The following is a 19,698-nucleotide window of genomic DNA, read 5'->3' as shown; positions in this document are numbered from 1 at the left end:
AAAAAATAAAAGCAATAAAAATATAAAAATAAAGCCTACTGATGACCACGCTGCAGCATCCCCCAGCTCTCTAACCCTTGACCCCTCCAGACCATAAGCCCTACCTCCCCAAGTCTCCTTAGCTCAGCCTCCCATTTCTCTCTCAGAAGCTGCACAGATGTCATCTGCTGCGTCCTCTTCCTGCTCTTCATTCTAGGTTACATCGTGGTGGGGATTGTGGGTGAGTTTCCAGCTGCTCAGAGCCAGGGCAGTGGGTGAGGGACAGTAACCCAGGGAGGGACCATTCCCATAACTGCCCCACTAAGTCCCTGTCCTCCAATGACTCATCCGTGCCTCTGTCTGCAGCCTGGTTGTATGGGGACCCGCGGCAAGTCCTCTACCCCAGGAACTCTACTGGGGCCTACTGTGGCATGGGGGAGAACAAGTGAGTACAAAGGCGAGAAGAGGAGTGCAGGAGCGAGGCGAGGTGGGGTGGGCAGGAGACACCCCCCCAACTCAGGCTCCAGACCTGTCCATGCTCTTCCACAGCCTTTCCCTGCTGTTCCCACCCCACCTCAGCATCCCTAAATCTGACCACTCCAGGCCACGTTGAGAACCGTTGCTGGACAGTTAGCTTCTTGAGTCCCACCAGAAATGGAAGGCAGTGGAGAGTCGTGTTAAGTGTATGAGTTTTACAGTTCAGAGATTGGTGTTTCAATCCCCAACTGGACTAAGTTTTGGTTGTGTGGCCTTGGACAAGTTACTCAAGCTCTCTGAGCTTTGATTTCCTTATCTGAAATTCAAGGAGAATTCCAGAAGCAATGCCAACAGTCCTCACATGCAGATGTCCAATAAGTAATAAAACCTCAAATATTTATATAGCATTTACTATGTTCCAGGCAGGCAGTAAACTTTGCACATACAAGCTCATTGAAATCTCATGAGGTAGGCACTATTCTTTTATATGGAGTAGAACCAAGACCGAGAACAAGTGACTTGCTCAAGATCGTAGAGGTGATATGAAGTCGTGGAGCTCCAAGTTCATGATCTGAGCCATTTGTCAGCTGCTGCAATGGTGACTTACTCTGAGAGATCTTCTAGGCGTCTCCCTACCTCCCCAGCTGAGCTAGGGCCAGGAGCTGGGGGGTGACTGGTCTGGGCCACGTGGGACTGGGCCCACTGTATTCTTGAGAAGCCACCCTAGTGGTCCCTCCCCTCCCCCAACACCTGATCAGGCCCTGATGCACATGGTCCCTCCCCTCCCACAGAGATAAGCCGTATCTCCTGTACTTCAACATCTTTAGCTGCATCCTGTCCACCAACATCATCTCAGTGGCTGAGAATGGCCTACAGTGCCCCACGCCCCAGGTCAGAGCCTGGGACCTGCCTCTGCCCCAGATCTCACCCAGGGTCTCAGGTTCCAGCCCCTTAGTGTTCTCTCTGCACCCAGGTGTGTGTGTCCTCCTGCCCGGAGGACCTATGGACTGTGGAAAAAAACCAGTTCTCGCAGACTGTTGGGGAAGTCTTCTATACAAAAAACAGGAACTTTTGTCTGCCAGGGGTACCCTGGAATATGGTGAATATTGCCCCTAACCTCATCACTGTTGCGCAGAAGGGCCAGGGTGGGCACGAGTGGGAGGGGGAGTTGGGTAGATGATCACCAGGTTGGCTCTCCTGGGGAGTGTGGGACAGGCTGAGCCCCATGGTGGTGGTGAGGGGACCTGCTTCTTCATCCTGCTCTGTGTCTGTGTGTCTGTGTGTCTGTCCTTTCACTCCTGCCACAGATGGTGATCACAAGCCTGCAACAGGAACTCTGCCCCAGTTTCCTCCTCCCCTCTGCTCCAGGTGAGAAGCACAGATTCCTTCCTCAGACATCATCTAGTCCCATGTTTTCATTGCTTGAATGAAGAAACCAGGCCCAGAGAGAGTGAAGTCACATATCCTGTTGGTGGCAAAATTGGAATTAGCATCAGGTCTTCATTTTTCTCTTTGTTATATGGCCTTGCAGTCAGACAATCAGTGTTTTGGGGACTATTATGTGCCAGGTGCTGGGGACAGAGGCAGGGATAACAACTGCTCCCTGCTTCAGCTACATTCTAGGTGAAGAGATCAGAGTTGTTCACAAAGAGACTGTATGAAAATCTCATGAAAACATACATGGGTGAATCTACACACACATTTTTTTTTTTTTTAGACGGAGTCTTCCTCTGTTGCCCAGGCTGGAGTGCAGTGGCGTGATCTTGGCTCACTGCAACCCCCGCCTCCCGGGTTCAAGCAATTCTCTGCCTCAGCCTCCCGAGTAGCTGGGATTACAGCACATGGTGCCCACCACCACGCCTGGCTAATTTTTATTTTTATTTTATTTATTAAATGTATTAAATTTGTATTTTTAGTAGAGACGGGGTTTCACTATCTTGGCCAAGCTGGTCTTGAACTCCTGACCTTGTGATCCACCCACCTCGGCCTCCCAAAGTGCTGGGATTACAGGCATGAGCCGCCATGCCCAGCCTGCACACATATTATTTTTATATATGCACAGGGAAAAGGCTAGAGGGATATTTGCTCAAATGTTATAAGTGAACATGGCTGGGTGGTAGGATCACAGTTGAACTTTTTTTCTTTTACAGTATGCTCTTCCTTCCAATAGCAAACGTCTTTTTTTTTTTTTTTAAGAGATGAAGTCTTGCTATGTTGCCCAGGCTGGTCTTGAACTCCTGGATTCAAGCAATCTTCCCACCTCAGCCTCTCAAAGTGCTGGGATTACAGACATGAGCCCCGACACCCAGTTGCAAATGTCATTTTTAATATAAAACAATTTTTAGGCCAGGCGTGGTGGCTCATGCTTGTAATCCTAGCAGTTTGGGAGGCTGAGGCAGGCAGATCACCTGAGATCAGGAGTTCGAGACCAGCCTGGCCAACATGGCGAAACCCCATCTCTACTAAAAATACAAAAATTAGCTGGGCGTGGTGGCATGCACCTATTATCCCAGCTACTCAGGAGGCTGAGGCAGGAGAATGGCTTGAATCCGGGTGGCAGAGTTTGCAGTGAGCCGAGATTGCGCCACTGTACTCTAGCCTTGTTGACAGAGCGAGACTCCATCTCAAAAAAAAAACAAAAATTTTAGGCCGGGAGCAGTGGCTCACACCTGTAATCCCAGCACTTTGGGAGGCCGAGGCAGGTGGATCACAAGGTCAGGAGTTCGAGACTAGCCTGGCCAACAGGGTGAAACCCCCGTCTCCACTAAAAATACAAAAATTAGCCAGGCGTGGTGGTGGGCACCTGAAATCCCAGCTACTCGGGAGGCTGAGGTAGGAGAATCGCTTGAACCCAGAGGTGGAGTTTACGGTGAGCCGAGATGGTGCCACTGCACTCCAGCCTGGGCAACAGTGAGACTCCATCTCAAAAAAAAAAAAATTAGACAATTTATAGCATAAGATGAGATATCCAGTTATCAATTTAAGTACAATAAGGAGTATCTCAAGTGAATACTTCAAAGTCAAGTAGCTCTGAATATAAATTCTAGCACTTTCCAGCCCTATGGTCTTGACCCAACTATGCAACCTCTCTGAACCTTGTTTCCCCATCTTTAGAATGTAAACGACAGCGAGGTGCAGTGGCTCACACCTGTAGTCCCAACTGCTCAGGAGGCTAAGGCAGGAGGATCACTTGAGTCCTGGAGTTTGAGGTTACAGTGAGCCACGATTGTGCCACCGCACTCCAGCCTGGGCAATAGAGTGAGAAATCCTGCCTCTAAAAAATAAATAAGCTAGGTGAGGTGACTCACACCTGTAATCTCAACACTTTGCAGGGCTGAGGTGGGAGGATTGCTTGAGCCCAGGAGTTTGAGGCCAGCCTGGGCAACATAGCAAAACCCCATCTGTACAAAAAATTTAAAAATTAGCCAAGTGTGGTGGTGCGCATCTATAGTCCCAGTTGCTTGGGAGGCTAAATGGGGAGGATCGCTTGAGCCCAGGAGTTCAATGTTGCAGTAAGCTATGATCGTGCAGCTGCACTCTAGCCTGGGTGACAGAGCAAGACCTTGACTCAAAAATAAGTAAATAAATAAATAAATAGGTAAATAAATGACAAAGCAAGGCTGCCTGGCAAAGTTGTTGCAAGGATGGCAGTAAGTGGCTCTGTAGGCACATAACAGGTGCCAAAGGAGGTAGGGATAAGGTCAGAAGGCTTCCTGGAGGAGGCGAGATGGAGCTGGATTTGAACAGGGAGTCATGGATGGGATTTCTGGTGGAAAGAGAGCCCTGAGAGAGAGGCACAGTAAGAGCAAAGGTATAGAGTAGAAGGGAACATGGGCTGGATTTGGACAGCAGAGCCTGGAAGCCTGGCCAGGGAGTGTGGACGCTGTCTCTGGGGCAGAGCCTCTGGAGATGTCTGAGTCGCAAAGGGACCCAGAGCCCTGGAGTGATGAAGTCCAGGCTGTGCCACAGTCTCCCTGGCACTCCACTCGGGTGGAGGGCGGATGGAAGGGTGACAGGGTGTTCTAAGAGTTGAGGCCAGCCCAGAGGAGGGTCCAAACCGAGGCACGGCAAGGAGGGGAGGCAGGGGATGGACTGGGCTCCACAGGGCAGAAGCCCGTTTTTGAAATCAAAAGCAGCCCACTGAGGGGTGCGTCATCACCCTTCCCTCCCCTAAGGGCACTGTGGACTGGGAGGGGGCCAGAGACCCTCCAGGCAGAGCTCCTGGCCCCCAACCCAGCAGCCCGGCTCTCCCTTCCAGCTCTGGGGCGCTGCTTTCCATGGACCAACGTTACTCCACCGGCGCTCCCAGGGATTACGAATGACACCACCATACAGCAGGGGATCAGGTAGGCACCTCCTCCCCCACATCCTGGCCACACCCCTTCCACCCACAGCCCCATCTGACTCTGTCTCCCCAACAGCGGTCTTATTGACAGCCTCAATGCCCGAGACATCAGTGTTAAGATCTTTGAAGATTTTGCCCAGTCCTGGTATTGGATTCTTGTGTGAGTCACCAGATTCCCCTCCTCTCGTGTCCTTGCCTTCTTCCTCCCTGATCCTCTGTCCCCTCGCCCAGTGTCTGAAACACAGGCTTTGGACAGAGGAGGAGGAGCCAGAGCTCAGAATGGATTCCAAGACCAACAGGATTTATAAGGGAAAGAGGCCTAATCTGGGAACACTGGGTGGTGTGTGGAAAGGCAGGGGGGGCCTCTGAAAGGGGAAAGATTTGAGGGGCTAGGGCTGAACCTCACTGTCCTCACCCTGCCTACAGTGCCCTGGGGGTGGCTCTGGTCTTGAGCCTACTGTTTATCTTGCTTCTGCGCCTGGTGGCTGGGCCCCTGGTGCTGGTGCTGATCCTGGGGGTGCTGGGCGTGCTGGCATACGGCATCTACTACTGCTGGGAGGAGTACCGAGTGCTGCGGGACAAGGGCGCCTCCATCTCCCAGCTGGGTTTCACCACCAACCTCAGTGCCTACCAGAGCGTGCAGGAGACCTGGCTGGCCGCCCGTGAGTGTCCTGCCCACCCCCAAGCCACCAGCTACCCAACGACTGCCCTGGGCCATGCCCGGCCCCAGCCCTGGCCCTGACCTAGGTCTGTCTGCCCCATCCTCTGCAGTGATCGTGTTGGCGGTGCTTGAAGCCATCCTGCTGCTGGTGCTCATCTTCCTGCGGCAGAGGATCCGTATTGCCATCGCCCTCCTGAAGGAGGCCAGCAAGTTAGGGCCTGCCTGGGAGGGAGATGGGGTTGAGGACAGTGTGGACCCAGGGGTGCTAGGGGACCTAGGGGGTGCTAGAGAGGTGGCAAGGAGCCTCAGAGGAGAGGGGAGAAATAGCACAGTGGTGAACACTGCTGTGGCTTTGCCTCTCTGAGCTTCTGCTTCCCCATCTGTAAAATGGGGGTAACAATAATTCCTGCCTTCTAGGGTTGTCTTGAAGATTAAATGAGTGCCTGGAATATGACATAGGCCTTCTAGAGGGGTTGGTGGGAGTGGTGGTGGCTGAGTGGAATGGCAGGAATCCAGGCCAGGAGGGGCAGCAGCTTGCTCCCAACCAGGAACTGCCATGCACACCTGCCAAGGGATCACGCTTAGGGGTGATCTTCCCTTACTCCACCCAAAGCTGCCCCAAGTGGCTTCTCTGTGACTCTAGTTTCCTCTAAGGGTCCTGTGAGCCTGATTTATTCAGTTCTGTTTATCCAGTGAGCACCTACAGTATGCCTAGCCCTGCACCAGGCCCTGAGGACACAGATATGAAAGACAATGTTACTGCCCCTGTTGGTCCCACCCTGGGGGAGTGGGGCAGGCCCCAGTGAGGTCAGAGGGGTCAGCACCCCCCCTTTTTATTTTTTAGACGGAGTCTCACTCTGTCACCCAGGCTGGAGTGCAGTGACACCATCTCGGCTCACTGCAAGCTCCGCCTCCCAGGTTCACGCCATTCTCCTCCCTCAGCCTCCTAAGTAGCTGGGACTACAGGCGCCCGCCACCATGCCTGGCTAATTTTTTGTATTTTTAGTAGAGACGGGGTTTCACCGTGTTAGCCAGGATGGTCTTGATCTCCTGACCTCGTGATCCGTCCGCCTCAGCCTCCCAAAGTGCTGGGATTATAGGCGTGAGCCACCGCACCCGGCCAGGGTCAGCCCCTTGAGAAGATGGACAGCTGGGGCGGTGCCGGTGAACAGCTCTTGTCTCCTTGCAGGGCTGTGGGACAGATGATGTCTACCATGTTCTACCCACTGGTCACCTTTGTCCTCCTCCTCATCTGCATTGCCTACTGGGCCATGACTGCTCTGTATCCTCTGCCCACGCAGCCAGCCACTCTTGGAGTCCTGGGGGGTGATGGAAAACAGAGCAATACTTGCCCTGTACAGTGCCTTGGTGTCACTGGAAGAGGTGCCCCTTTCCCTGGGCAGACACAGCAGCACTGTGCCTGAACAGAGTTGAAAGGGTGCACACAGGCTGAATTTCAGCCCTCTCTGTGCAGCAAACGATCTGCACAAGCACCTGGGAACAGGTCCCTAAGGAGTGAGTGGCCCGTGGAGACCTCGTGTGATCATGCTTTCCTTGACTCCCCTCTGGGTACCTGGCTACATCGGGGCAACCCCAATATGTGCTCTGGGCATCCAACATCAGCTCCCCCGGCTGTGAGAAAGTGCCAATAAATACATCATGCAACCCCACGGTAAGAGGAAGCGGGGGACACGGAGGCGGGACTAGTAGGGCTGAGGGGCTGTAGGGGCCACATTCCTCATTGTGCAGAGAAGACTGAGGCCACAGAGGGCAAGAAACTCGTGCAAGGTCACACACCCAACCCCCAGCAGAGCTAGAAGAAACCAGTTCCCAGAATACCTGGTTCTCCTGTTGAGCCGTCCATCATGTGGGGAGGGAAACTGAGGCTGGGAGAGACAGCCCTGGATACCAGGACTTACTCCACCCCTCCCCAGGACATTCCTCTGACTTGAGGACCATCAACCACTTCACCCTCTGAGTCTCAGCCTACTCCTGTTTGTTTGTTTGTTTGTTTGTTTGTTTGTTTGTTTGTTTGTTTGTTTTGAGACAGGGTCTTGCTCTGTTGCCCAGGCTGGAGTGCAGCAGTGCAATCTCAGCTCACTGCAACCTCCATCCCCCAGGCTCAAGCAATCTTCCCACCTCAGCCTCCTGAGCAGTTGGGACTACTAGTGTACGACACCACGCCAGGCTAATTTTAAGCTTTTTGTAGAGGCAAGGTCTTGCTGTGTTACCCGGGCTGGTCTTGAACTCCTGGGGTTGCCCCGATGTAGTCAGGTACCCAAGCGATCCTCTGGCTTAACCTCCCAAAGTACTGGGATTATAGGAGTGAGCCGCCACACGCAGTTCCACTCCTCTGTAAAATGGGGATAATTATAATACCCATCCCTGGGGTGGCTGAGATGAAATGACTTTGGGCACATAAAGTGCTTAGTACAATGCCTGGCACCTGATAAGAGCTCAATAACAGGTTGGATTGTATTGTATTATTAAGTCTTCCTCCCTTGGAACACAGAGCCCTAGGTAGTAGCCAGGTGGGACTCCCTGCGGGGGACCTGGGAGAGAAGCTGCTTCCAAAACTCCCCTGTGAGGTTTCCCGGGAGTGGCGCTGGGCTGCTGGGAATTTACTCTTCTCAAACCTGTCATGTCTTCACCTCGTCTGAGCTGGGAACATGAGCTGGGCTGGAAGCATTAGCCCCACCCAAAAATAAAAAGGGGAGGTTTGGCGGGCGCGGTGGCTCCTGCCTGTAATCCCACCACTTAGGAGGCCGAGGCGGGTGGATCACCTGAGGTCAGGAGTTTGAGACCAGCCTGGCCAACATGGCAAAACCCTGTCTCCACTAAAAGTACAAAAATTAGCCAGGCATGGTAGCAGGTGCCTGTAATCCCAGCTACTCAGGAGGCTGAGGCAGGAGAATTGCTTGAACTCGGGAGGTGGAGGTTGCAGTGAGCTGAGATCGCGCCATTGCACTGCAGCCTGGGTGGCGAGACTCTGTCTCAAAAAAAAAAAAGGGGGAGGTTTATTTACATGTACAGAGGACCCACTATGTGCCAGGCACTGGGTATACAAAGCCCAAAATGATGTGGTTCTTTTTTTTTTTTCTTTTTTAATGGAAAAAAAAGGCTGTTACCCAGGCTGGAGTGCAGTGATGCGATCACGGCTCACTGCAGCCTTGATCTCCCAGGCTCAAGTGATCTTCTCACCTCAGTCTCCCAAGTAGCTGGGACTACAAACGAGTGCCACCATGCCCGGCTAATTTTTTTTTTTTAAGAGATGGGGTTTCACTATGTTGCCCAGGCTGGTCTCAAACAACCAGGCTCAAGCAATTTGCCTGCTTCAGCCTCCAAAAGTGTTGGGATTATAGGCGTGAGCAACTGCGCTGGGTATAACGTCAGTGTTGTTTTCAACTTGCTTGTGATCTAGCAGTAAAGACTGACAGAAGGCCGGGCACAGTGGCTCACACCTGTAATCCCAGCACTTTGGGAGGCCGAGGCAGGTGGATCATGAGGTCCGGAGTTCGAGACCAACCTGGCCAATATGGTGACAGAGTGAGACTCCATCTCAAAAAAAAAAAATTTTTTTTTTGATTAGCCAGGCATGGTGGCACACACCTGCAGTCCCAGCTACTTGGGAGGTTGAGGCAGGAGGACTGCTTGAACGTGGGAGGCAGAGGTTGCAGTGAGCTGAGATTGAGCCACTGCACTCCAGCCTGGGCAACAGAGTGAGACCTTGTGTCAAAAAAAATTTTTTTTTGGTTATATTTGCTAGAAATGTTTGTTTTTTAATTTGTGACTTTTTACTTTTTATTGTGGGAATTTTTAAACATATGCAAAGTAGAGATGATAGCACAGTGAGTTCCCTGTACCCAGATTCCACAATCCTCAACTTTCTGCTATTCTTATTTCATCTATATCCTCATCTATAATTTTTTTTTTTTTTTTTTTGAGACGGAGTTTTGCTCTTGTCTCCCAGGCTGGAGTGCAGTGGCACGATCTCGGCCCACTGGAACCTCTGCCTCCTGGGTTCAAGCAATTCTCCTGCCTCAGCCTCCTGAATAGCTGGGATTATAGGCGTCTGCCACCACGCCCGGCTAATTTTTTGTATTTTCAGTAGAGATGGGGTTTCACCATGTTGGCCAAGCTAGTCTTGAACTCCTGACCTCAGGTGATCCACCTGCCTTGGCCTCCCAAAGTGCTGAGATTACAGGCGTGAGCCACCGCACCCGCCTCGTAAGTTTTTTTTTCTGGAGACTTTTAAGGCAAATTCTGGACATCATGCCATTTCACCTGTACATACATCGAGATGGATCTCAACAGATAAGAACTGTTTAAAAGCATAGCCACTATATCATTAACACATCTCACAAAATTGACAATAATTCCTTAATATCATCAAATACCTAGCCTGTTCTATTTGCTAGAAAGGGTTTTGGTAGACGTTGCAGAGGCTGCTCTGGAATGGGAATGCTGAGTGAGTGCCTTCCCCTCTGATTGAGACTGAGGGAGCTGATTATGCTTATGCTATAGGCAGACCAAACTGAGTTTGAGCCTGGAGATGGAACTCTCTGACAGAACTTGACTCCCGCAGTTCAGAGAAGCTGCTACTTCCCACCTGTCAACTCTGGGAGGGGCAGGAGCTACTGGGAATGGGACACCCAGGATCCATACTGAGGTCCCCGAAGCCTGAGCCTACTCTATCCCCGTCTACCCTCCCAGGCCCAGCCTGTGAACTCCTCGTGCCCAGGGCTGATGTGCGTCTTCCAGGGCTACTCATCCAAAGGCCTAGTCCAACGTTCTCTCTTCAACCTGCAAATCTATGGGGTCCTGGGGCTCTTCTGGACCCTTAACTGGGTACTGGCCCTGGGCCAGTGCGTCCTCGCTGGAGCCTTTGCCTCCTTCTACTGGGCCTTCCACAAGCCCCAGGACATCCCTACCTTCCCCTTAATCTCTGCCTTCATCCGCACACTCCGGTAAGGATGGGGCAGGGGCCTGGTCATTGTAAGCACGGGGGACCCAGGGGTCCTGGAGCTGTCTCTGACTGCATAACACCCTCTGCAGTTACCACACTGGGTCATTGGCATTTGGAGCCCTCATCCTGACCCTTGTGCAGATAGCCCGGGTCATCTTAGAGTATATTGACCACAAGCTGAGAGGTGAGTCTGGAGTCGGAGTAGGAGTCAGGAGCTGGGGAAGGCCATTAGGGAGGGGCAGTGACCAAACATGAGCTTTCCTCGTTCCCAGGAGTGCAGAACCCTGTAGCCCGCTGCATCATGTGTTGTTTCAAGTGCTGCCTCTGGTGTCTGGAAAAATTTATCAAGTTCCTAAACCGCAATGCATACATCATGGTGAGCTACACTGCAAGCAACCCTTTGTTCTGGTGCCCTTTGGTCTAGACATCTCCATTCTGGTCCAGGCAGCTCGCCTTGGTAACTCTGACCTTTCCACCTCCTTCAGATCGCCATCTACGGGAAGAATTTCTGTGTCTCAGCTAAAAATGCCTTCGTGCTACTCATGCGAAACATTGTCAGGTTAGGCTGTTCCCCACCCCCTTTGTGGCTCCCTCCTCTGATCTCCCACCCAAGGCTGGCTTTGTGGGCGTGCTGTGCTCAGCCGGGCCCTAGACTTGGTTTAGTGCTCTGCTCTTGCCATCTTGAAATGTGAACAATTTTCATTTTGCACCAGTCCCCACAAATTACGAAGGCAATTTTACTCTCAGCATTGCCAGGCCTCTCACCCTCAACCTCCCCTAACTTCTGGCACAGGGTGGTCGTCCTGGATAAAGTCACAGACCTGCTGCTGTTCTTTGGGAAGCTGCTGGTGGTCGGAGGCGTGGGTAAGGCACCAGAAGCTGTGGGGACAGAGGGTAGGGGTGCTGGGCAGCTGAAGAGGTGGCCTCAGAGGAGGAGCACTAACCCCCAGAATTATTCCACAGGGGTCTTGTCCTTCTTTTTTTTCTCCGGTCGCATCCAGGGGCTAGGTGAAGACTTTAAGAGCCCCCACCTCAACTATTACTGGCTGCCCATCATGGTGAGTGACTCTCCTCTCTGCCGCTTCACCCCCAACTCCCCAGAGGAACCCAATAACCCCAACGGGTCATGTCTTCCAGACTTCCATCCTGGGGGCCTATGTCATCGCCAGTGGCTTCTTCAGCGTTTTCGGCATGTGTGTGGACACGCTCTTCCTCTGCTTCCGTGAGTGACACCCCCAGCCACCTGTCCCCAACCTTAAAGTACTGAGCCGTTCAAGCATTTTTTTTGGAGATTTGGTGCTTCTAGAAACAATGCCTTTGTGAGCTAAACGAACCAGAGGGAGCTTCTTGTGACATCCTGAGGCCAGGAGTTTAGGGAAGAAGGGAGAGAGTGAGCCCCCAGGCCGATAGGCTCTCCAAAGGAGCATTCTGATGGAGAGGTCTGTGCTATCTTCCCTAGGAAATTTCGGGTAGCAGTTAGCCATTAGAGGCCGGGCACGGTGGCTCACGCCTGTCATGCCAGCACTTTGGGGGGCCGAGGTGGGCAGATCACCCTGAGGCCAGGAGTTCGAGACCAGCCTGGCCAACATGGTGAAACCCCTCTTTACTAAAAATACAAAAAATTAGCTGGGCGTGGTGGCGGGCGCCTGTAATCCCAGCCACTTGGGAGGCTGAAGCAGGAAAATCGCTTGAACTCAGGAGGCGGAGGTTGCAGCGAGCCGAGATTGCGCCACTACACTCCAGCCTGGGCGACAGCGAGACTCCGTCTCAAAACAAAGAAAAAAGATTAAAAAAAAAAAAAAGCCATTAGAGAGACTTCCCAGCAGGTGGCTGTAGCGGCAGGGGATTTTCTTACTCTACAGCATGCATCCATTCAGGGGTTGCCAGGCTCCTCCTAAGCGACTGACATGCATTTTTTCCGCTAATTCTTATCATCGCTCTATGCAATATAATATTCCCGACCCCACTTCACATGAGGAAACTGAGATTACATAACCTGCCCGGGGGTAAGCGTGGTGGCGCAGCTCAGATTCCAAATCTGGCAGGCAGCTTGCCTCCCAGTCCCCGATTTCCTGGCCCCAGGGTCCGCTCTAACCGGTCTCTGTTGCGGCTCAGTGGAAGACCTGGAGCGGAACGACGGCTCCCTGGACCGGCCCTACTACATGTCCAAGAGCCTTCTAAAGATTCTGGGCAAGAAGAACGAGGCGCCCCCGGACAACAAGAAGAGGAAGAAGTGAGAGCTCCGGCCCTGATCCAGGACTGCACCCCACCCCCACCGTCCAGCCGTCCAACCTCACTTCGCCTTACAGGTCTCCATTTTGTAGTTAAAAAAAAGGTTTTAGGCCAGGCGCGGTGGCTCACGCCTGTAATCCAACACTTTGGGAGGCCGAGGCAGGCGGATCACCTGAGTCAGGAGTTCGAGACCAGCCTGGCCAACATGGTGAAACCCCCGTCTCCATTAAAAATACAAAAATTAGCCGAGCGTGGTGGCATGCACCTGTCATCCCAGCTACTCGGGAGGCTGAGGCAGGAGAATCGCTTGAACCCGGGAGGCAGAGGTTGCAGTGAGCCGAGATCGCGCCACTACACTCCAACCTGGGTGACAGACTCCGTCTCCAAAACAAAACAAACAAACAAAAAAAGATTTTATTAAAGATATTTCGTTTTCTCAGTAAATCTGTGACTCATTCTCTCCACGACGACAGGCGGCCTTTTTTTTTCCGCGCCCGGCTCTTTAAAATCGGCCCCGCCCCTATGACGCGTCCTGGTGCCGCGGCCAATCAAAAAGCCCAGTACGGATGGTGCCGGTCCCTTCTTCACCCCAGCCAGTCCGCTTCCCTTTCGGGTCACGCGCTCCGGGCCTCCAAGAGGGCCAATCAGAAGGGCAAGCTTCGAGACGCTGCGTGATCACGTGGGAGGAGATGAGCTGCTTGAAGACCAATTAGAGTCCGGGAGCGCGGCAGGGCCTCCAGACCAGGGCGGGCTTAAGGGTGACATCGGCGCTTTAAAGGGTCCGGGTCAGCTGACTCCCGACTCTGTGGAGTCTAGCTGCCAGGGTCGCGGCAGCTGCTGGGAGAGATGACTGGGGAGCGACCCAGCACGGAGCTCCCGGGCAGATGCTGGGGGCCGCGGATTCTGGGCTTCTGGGGAGGCTGTAGGATTTGGGTGTTTGCCGCGATCTTCCTGCTGCTGTCTCTGGCAGCCTCTTGGTCCAAGGCTGAGAACGACTTCGGTCTGGTGAGTCACCCGTTGCATAGCCCCATCCCCGACCCGCGCAGGGGATCGACCCCTACTGTCCCCCGGAATGCGGGCGGCTGAGCCGACTTTCCGCGACAGGACCCTTTTCTTTCTCCCAGATCCCGTTTCCTCCGACCGCTCCCAGCCCCTCTCCCTCTCCGGGTCCCGGTCTTACTCTTCATTCGAGCCCCTTCCTCTTTTGGGGTCCCCTTCCCTCCCTGAAGGCTCCTTCTCCTTTCGTAGACCCTCCCCTGCTCCGAGCTGCCAGCTTCGCTCCAAACTGTCCTTCGTGTTCCTCTTTCTTGTTCTGGGACCCCATCCCCTACTCGGGATCCCCATTAGATCCTCCCTCTCCCATCGGAACGTGAGTTCCTAAAACCCCCAAGACAAGTTTGTCTTTGTTGACCCTTCCTCCTCCCATGACAGGTGCAGCCGCTGGTGACCATGGAGCAACTGCTGTGGGTGAGCGGGAGACAGATCGGCTCAGTGGACACCTTCCGCATCCCGCTCATCACAGCCACTCCGCGGGGCACTCTTCTCGCCTTTGCTGAGGCGAGGAAAATGTCCTCATCCGATGAGGGGGCCAAGTTCATCGCCCTGCGGAGGTCCATGGACCAGGGTATAAAGATGCTTGGGTGAAAGAGCCGGTGCTAGGTTGGATGGGTGGGCAGCCCAATGGGCCCAAGGGCCCTGAGGATAGGGGAACTTAGAGGGTTGGTTGCCTGAGTCCCTGAGGGGTAGGGGGAACCTGAGAAGGGCAAGTGTCTAGGACAGTGATCTGGAAATTGGGATCACCAAGGAGTTGGACATTCACTTAGCAAACATTTATTGGGTACTATATACCTATAACAGGCACTATTTTAGGTTTAATGAATATAGCCACGAACAAAACAGACCAAAAATCTCTGCCCTCACAGGATTTAAATTCTATTGGAAGGAGACAGACAAGCATAATAAACAAGTAAACTTTTTTGTCTGTTGCAAGGTGATAAATGCAATGGAGAAAAATAAAACAGGACAAGAGGTATAGATAGTGCAAGTGTTGGATTGCACCCTGGGACCATCGGAAGGCCTGGGGTCCCTAGCAGGAGGTGGGAAATTAACGGGAAGTCGTAGAAAGGGTACCTGCAGAGTGCTCACTCTGGGTTTCTTCCTCCACTTTTTTTTCAGGCAGCACATGGTCTCCTACAGCGTTCATTGTCAATGACGGGGATGTCCCCGATGGGCTGAACCTTGGGGCGGTGGTGAGCGATGTTGAGACAGGAGTGGTATTTCTTTTCTACTCCCTTTGTGCTCACAAGGCCGGCTGCCAGGTGGCCTCTACCATGTTGGTATGGAGCAAGGATGATGGTGTTTCCTGGAGCACACCCCGGAATCTCTCCCTGGATATTGGCACTGAAGTGTTTGCCCCTGGACCGGGCTCTGGTATTCAGGTCTCTGTCCTAGGAGATAGATGGAGAGGGCTGCCTTGTGGAGAGTCTGAGGGATACCCCCAAATGGACTCCTTTCCAAGGGGAAGATTCTCTGAAGTCAGATTTCCTGGCTTGGGTGGGATTCCTTGAAAGACAGGGCATCCTGTTAGGAACACATTATCAGGAGAAGAGGGAACTTTGCCATTGGCTTCCCATTTGGCATTGTCAACAGGACTGTGCTAGTCCATGCGATACCCTCATGCAAAGTAGAAAAAGGCACTGCCTCTTTGGACAGATACAAGCCTGTGCCAGGGTGCACAGCTTGGCGAGTGAGCACAGGTTGGGTTTAAGCTCTCGTGCACCCTGTGGCTGGGCCCCTGGTGCACGTGTCCAGCTGTACACCCTGGGAGAGCTTCTTAATTCAAACAGGGTGTGCGTTTATGGGATCCGACTGGAACCCTCAGTGAGCAAGGGCTGAACTGAAGGGGACCATACATGTGATTGCATTTGGGAAGTGGTGGGTTCCCTGTCCCTGCCTCTGAGCCCCTAGAGTCTCCTTCTGTGACACCCAATTCCCTTTCCCACAGAAACAGCGGGAGCCACGGAAGGGCCGCCTCATTGTGTGTGGCCATGGAACACTGGAGCGGGATGGAGTCTTCTGTCTCCTCAGCGATGATCATGGTGCCTCCTGGCGCTACGGAAGTGGGGTCAGCGGCATCCCCTACGGTCAGCCCAAGCAGGAAAATGATTTCAATCCTGATGAATGCCAGGTCAGGAGTCCATGAGATGTTCCCTACCCATTTGACCCTCCCTGCCCTCCAGAGCATCATTTCACACACAGACCCAAGGTCTGACTGCTCAGCTTAGTGCCACACACCCTTGCTCCTCTCGGGGACAGGGCATTTTCCCTGTTCCCTCCCTGAGGTCCTGTCCTCTCCCCTCAGCCCTATGAGCTCCCAGATGGCTCAGTCGTCATCAATGCCCGAAACCAGAACAACTACCACTGCCACTGCCGAATTGTCCTCCGCAGCTATGATGCCTGTGATACACTGAGGCCCCGTGATGTGACCTTCGACCCTGAGCTCGTGGACCCTGTGGTAGCTGCAGGAGCTGTAGTCACCAGCTCTGGCATTGTCTTCTTCTCCAACCCAGCACATCCAGAGTTCCGTAAGTGCCTCATGGGCGGGGTCAGCAGGGAGAGCCCTGTGTCTAGACAAGGCCTGGGCAGGGACCCTCTCTCCCTGACTCTCCTGTTCTCCCCAGGAGTGAACCTGACCCTGCGCTGGAGCTTCAGCAATGGTACCTCATGGCGGAAAGAGACAGTCCAGCTGTGGCCAGGCCCCAGTGGCTACTCATCCCTGGCAACCCTGGAGGGCAGCATGGATGGAGAAGAGCAGGCCCCCCAGCTCTACGTCCTGTATGAGAAAGGCCGGAACCACTACACAGAGAGCATCTCCGTGGCCAAAATCAGTGTCTATGGGACACTCTGAGCTGTGCGGCTGCCACAGGGGTATTAGGCCCAGGACTCTGCCTTCAGGACCACGGGTCTGTAGAGGGTCTGCTGGAGATGCCTGAAAGACAGTTCCATCTTCCTTTAGACTCCAGCCTTGACAAAATCACCTTCGCTTTACCAGGGAAATCACTTCCTTTAGGACTGAAAGCCAGGCGTCCTCTCCCACAAAAAAGTCCTGCCCTCATCTGAGAATACTGTCTTCCCATATGGCTAAATGTGGCCCCATCACCCTCTCTGCCCTCCCGGGACATGGATTAGTCCTGTCAGGCAGGGCTAGTGAGATGTAGAATTGAATAAATGTGAACTCAGGGAACTGGGGAAGGCTGAGCCTCCTCTTTGGTGTTGGGGTAAGATAATCGCTTTCGACAGGGCTGGTGAAAGTCCCCAGATGGCAGGATATTTGGTTTCAGAGTAAGGACTAGGTGCACCACCACGATTAACTATTTATCAATCAAAATGTTTGTAACTTAAAATTTTTAATGAAGAATAATAAATATTTGTAGAGTCTCTATGGTTCTGTCAATACACATCTTCATGTCTGTTTTCCTCATGTATCCTTGTAAGCCTGGGTGAGTTCTGGGGAGAGAGCTGATGTACATATTGCCTGTGAAAATCTGACTTCGGCAAATCAAATCCTGTTTTCCTTTTGACATTCCCTCTTTTTTTGTTGTTGCTTCTTTTGAGACAGGGCTCGCTCTGTCACCCAGGCTGGAGTGCAGTTGCATACTCACGGCTCACTGAAGCCTCAACCTCCTGGGCTCAAGTGATCCTCGGATCTCAGTCTCCGGAGTAGTTGGGACTACAGGTGGGTGACACCATGCCTGGTTAATTTTTTTTTTTATTTTTAGTACAGACAAGGTAGCGCTATGTTGCCCAGGCTGGTATGGAACTCCTGTGCTTAAGCAATCCTCATGCCTCAGCTTCCCAAAGTGCTGAGGTTACAGCTATGAGCCTCCACACCCAGACTACATTCCTTCTTATCACCGAGAAACAGGTTGATCTTCACAGGTGTAAGGAGTATGAAGGGAGCGCCATAAGATATTTTTTATTTTTTATTTTTATTTTTATTTTTTTGAGACGGAGTCTCGCTCTGTCGCCCAGGCTAGAGTGCAGTGGCGCGACCTCGGCTCACTGCAACCTCTGCCTCCCAGGTTCCAGCGATTCTCCTGCCTCAGCCTCCTGAGTAGCTGGGACCACAGGTGCCCGCCACCACACCCGGCTAATTTTTTTATTTTTAGTAGAGACGGGGTTTCACCATGTTGGCCAGGCTGGTCTTGAACTCCTGGCCTCAGTTGATCTGCCCACCTCGGCCTCCCAAAGTGTTGGGATTACAAGCGTGAGCCACGGTGCCAGCCGGCTATTTTTTTAATTTTTAGTAGAGACAAAGTCTCACTATATTGCCTAGGTTGGTCTCAAACTGCTGAGCTCAAGCAATCTGCCAGCCATGTTCTCTCAAAGTGCTGGGATTCCAGGCTTGAGCTACTGCACCCAGCCTATAAGATATTTTAAAATCCACACTTGGCAAAGCGTGGTGGCTCACACCTATAATCCCAGCACTTTGGGAGGCCGAGGTGGGCGGATCACAACTTCAGGAGTTCGAGACCAGCCTGGCCAATATGGTGAAATCCCGTCTCTACTAAAAATACAAAAACTAGCCAGGCGTGTTGGCTTGCACCTATAGTCCCAGCTACTCAGATGGCTGAGGCAAGAGAATCGCTTGAACCAGGAGGCGGAGTTTGCAGTGAGCTGAGATCACACCACTGCACACCAGCCTTGGCGACAGAATGAGACTCTGTCTGGAAAAAAAAAAAAAAAAAATCCACGCTGTTTTATATTTCTAACATGGGGTAGGATACTATGCTCCATGAAATAGGGTGCAAGTGTGTGAAATGCAGATGGGAATCCTGTCCTGGCTAGCCTGACAGGGAAGTGAGCACTTCCTATGGCAAATTATGTAAGAAAATATTCCCCAGGCAGATGCTTATGAAAAGAATCTGGGCAGCCTGCAGGTGAGTGGGAGAGCCCTTGCTTTCCGCCATGTGGAAGGAAAATGCAGTGCCTAGATGAGATGTTAAGAAAGTTAAAGAGGCCGGGCGCGGTGGCTCACGCCTGTAATCCCAGCACTTTGGGAGGCCGAGGCGGGTGGATCACGAGGTCAGGAGATCGAGACCATCCTGGCCAACACGGTGAAACCCATGTCCCTACTAAAAATACAAAAAATTAGCCAGGCGTGGTAGCGGGTGCCTGTAGTCCCAGCTACTCGGGAGGCTGAGGCAGGAGAATGGCGTGAACCTGGGAAGTGGAGCTTGCAGTGAGCTGAGATCAGGCCACTGCACTCCAGCCTGGGCGAAGGAGCGAGATTCCGTCTCAAAAAAAAAAAAAAAAAAAGTTAAAAGGCCAGACGTGGTGGCTCACGCCTATAATCCCATCACTTTGGGAGGCCAAGGCAGGCGGATCACAAGGTCCAGCCTGGCCATCATGGTGAAACCCCGTCTCTACTAAAAATACAAAAACTAGCCAGGCATGGTGGCAGGTGCCTGTAATCCCAGCTACTCGGGAAGCTGAGGCAGAAGAATTGCTTGAACTCGAGAGACAAGTGAGCCAAGACCACACCACTGCACTCCAGCCTGGGTGACAGAGAAAGACTCCGTCTCAAAAAAAAAAAAAAAAAAAAGTTAAAGACTGTGGGCTGAGGGCCACATTTATTTGCAGTTAGAGGTTTGTTTTACTTTCAACTGCTTCTCTAAGAAATGTTGAGATAATGTATTCTATCTGATGGAAGCCGTAGAATAATCCCAGTATATGTCAAGGCATAGTATAATTTTGTTATATTTTATCCAGAATTTGTGATCAGTAATGTAATATTTAATTTTTTTTATTTAGAGACATTTGTAAAAACACACAAAAGTAAAGAGTTTAATGAACCCCATATACCCAACATCCAGTTCCGACAGTTATCAGGATGTTGCCACATTTGCTTCTGTTCCTTTTTTCTTTTCCTTTCTTTTGCTGAAGTATTTTAAAGCAAATCCCAGACCTCATCCTCATGACATTCTCCCCTACATTATTAAGTATGCGTCTCATTCTTTTTTTTTTTTTTTTTTTTTT

General features: G+C 52.2%; 2 protein-coding genes across 3 annotated transcripts; both read left to right on the top strand.

Moving 5' to 3' along the window:
• Positions 1–154: 154 nt before the first annotated feature.
• On the top strand, positions 155–13,138 carry SLC44A4 (solute carrier family 44 member 4). Its single transcript, XM_032141321.2, has 19 exons — positions 155–220; positions 346–424; positions 1,248–1,347; positions 1,430–1,555; positions 1,764–1,824; positions 4,715–4,802; positions 4,878–4,961; positions 5,228–5,463; positions 5,573–5,672; positions 6,652–6,744; positions 7,032–7,134; positions 10,176–10,429; positions 10,518–10,612; positions 10,701–10,804; positions 10,914–10,987; positions 11,222–11,292; positions 11,392–11,486; positions 11,566–11,650; positions 12,544–13,138. The coding sequence occupies exons 2-19, from the start codon at positions 411–413 to the stop codon at positions 12,663–12,665; spliced, it is 1,905 nt and encodes a 634-aa protein (XP_031997212.2). The 5' UTR covers positions 155–220; positions 346–410; the 3' UTR covers positions 12,666–13,138.
• Positions 13,139–13,439: 301 nt separating this feature from the next.
• NEU1 (neuraminidase 1) lies at positions 13,440–17,099 on the top strand. Of its 2 annotated transcripts, none has more exons than XM_032141320.2 (6): positions 13,440–13,665; positions 14,092–14,284; positions 14,836–14,909; positions 15,665–15,847; positions 16,022–16,244; positions 16,341–17,099. In XM_032141320.2, the coding sequence occupies exons 1-6, from the start codon at positions 13,507–13,509 to the stop codon at positions 16,565–16,567; spliced, it is 1,059 nt and encodes a 352-aa protein (XP_031997211.1). In that variant the 5' UTR covers positions 13,440–13,506; the 3' UTR covers positions 16,568–17,099. The 2 variants fall into 2 exon arrangements, with proteins under 2 accessions (XP_031997211.1, XP_031997210.1); XM_032141319.2 differs by having other exon boundaries at positions 13,441–13,665; positions 14,836–15,098.
• Positions 17,100–19,698: the final 2,599 nt, after the last annotated feature.

The sequence above is a fragment of the Hylobates moloch genome, unplaced genomic scaffold (assembly GCF_009828535.3).
Source record: "Hylobates moloch isolate HMO894 unplaced genomic scaffold, HMol_V3 SCAFFOLD_20, whole genome shotgun sequence".
NCBI classification, from domain to species: Eukaryota; Metazoa; Chordata; class Mammalia; order Primates; family Hylobatidae; genus Hylobates; species Hylobates moloch.
The sequence above is the reverse complement of the archived record's forward strand: the minus strand, read 5'-3'. Positions and strand labels throughout refer to the sequence as shown.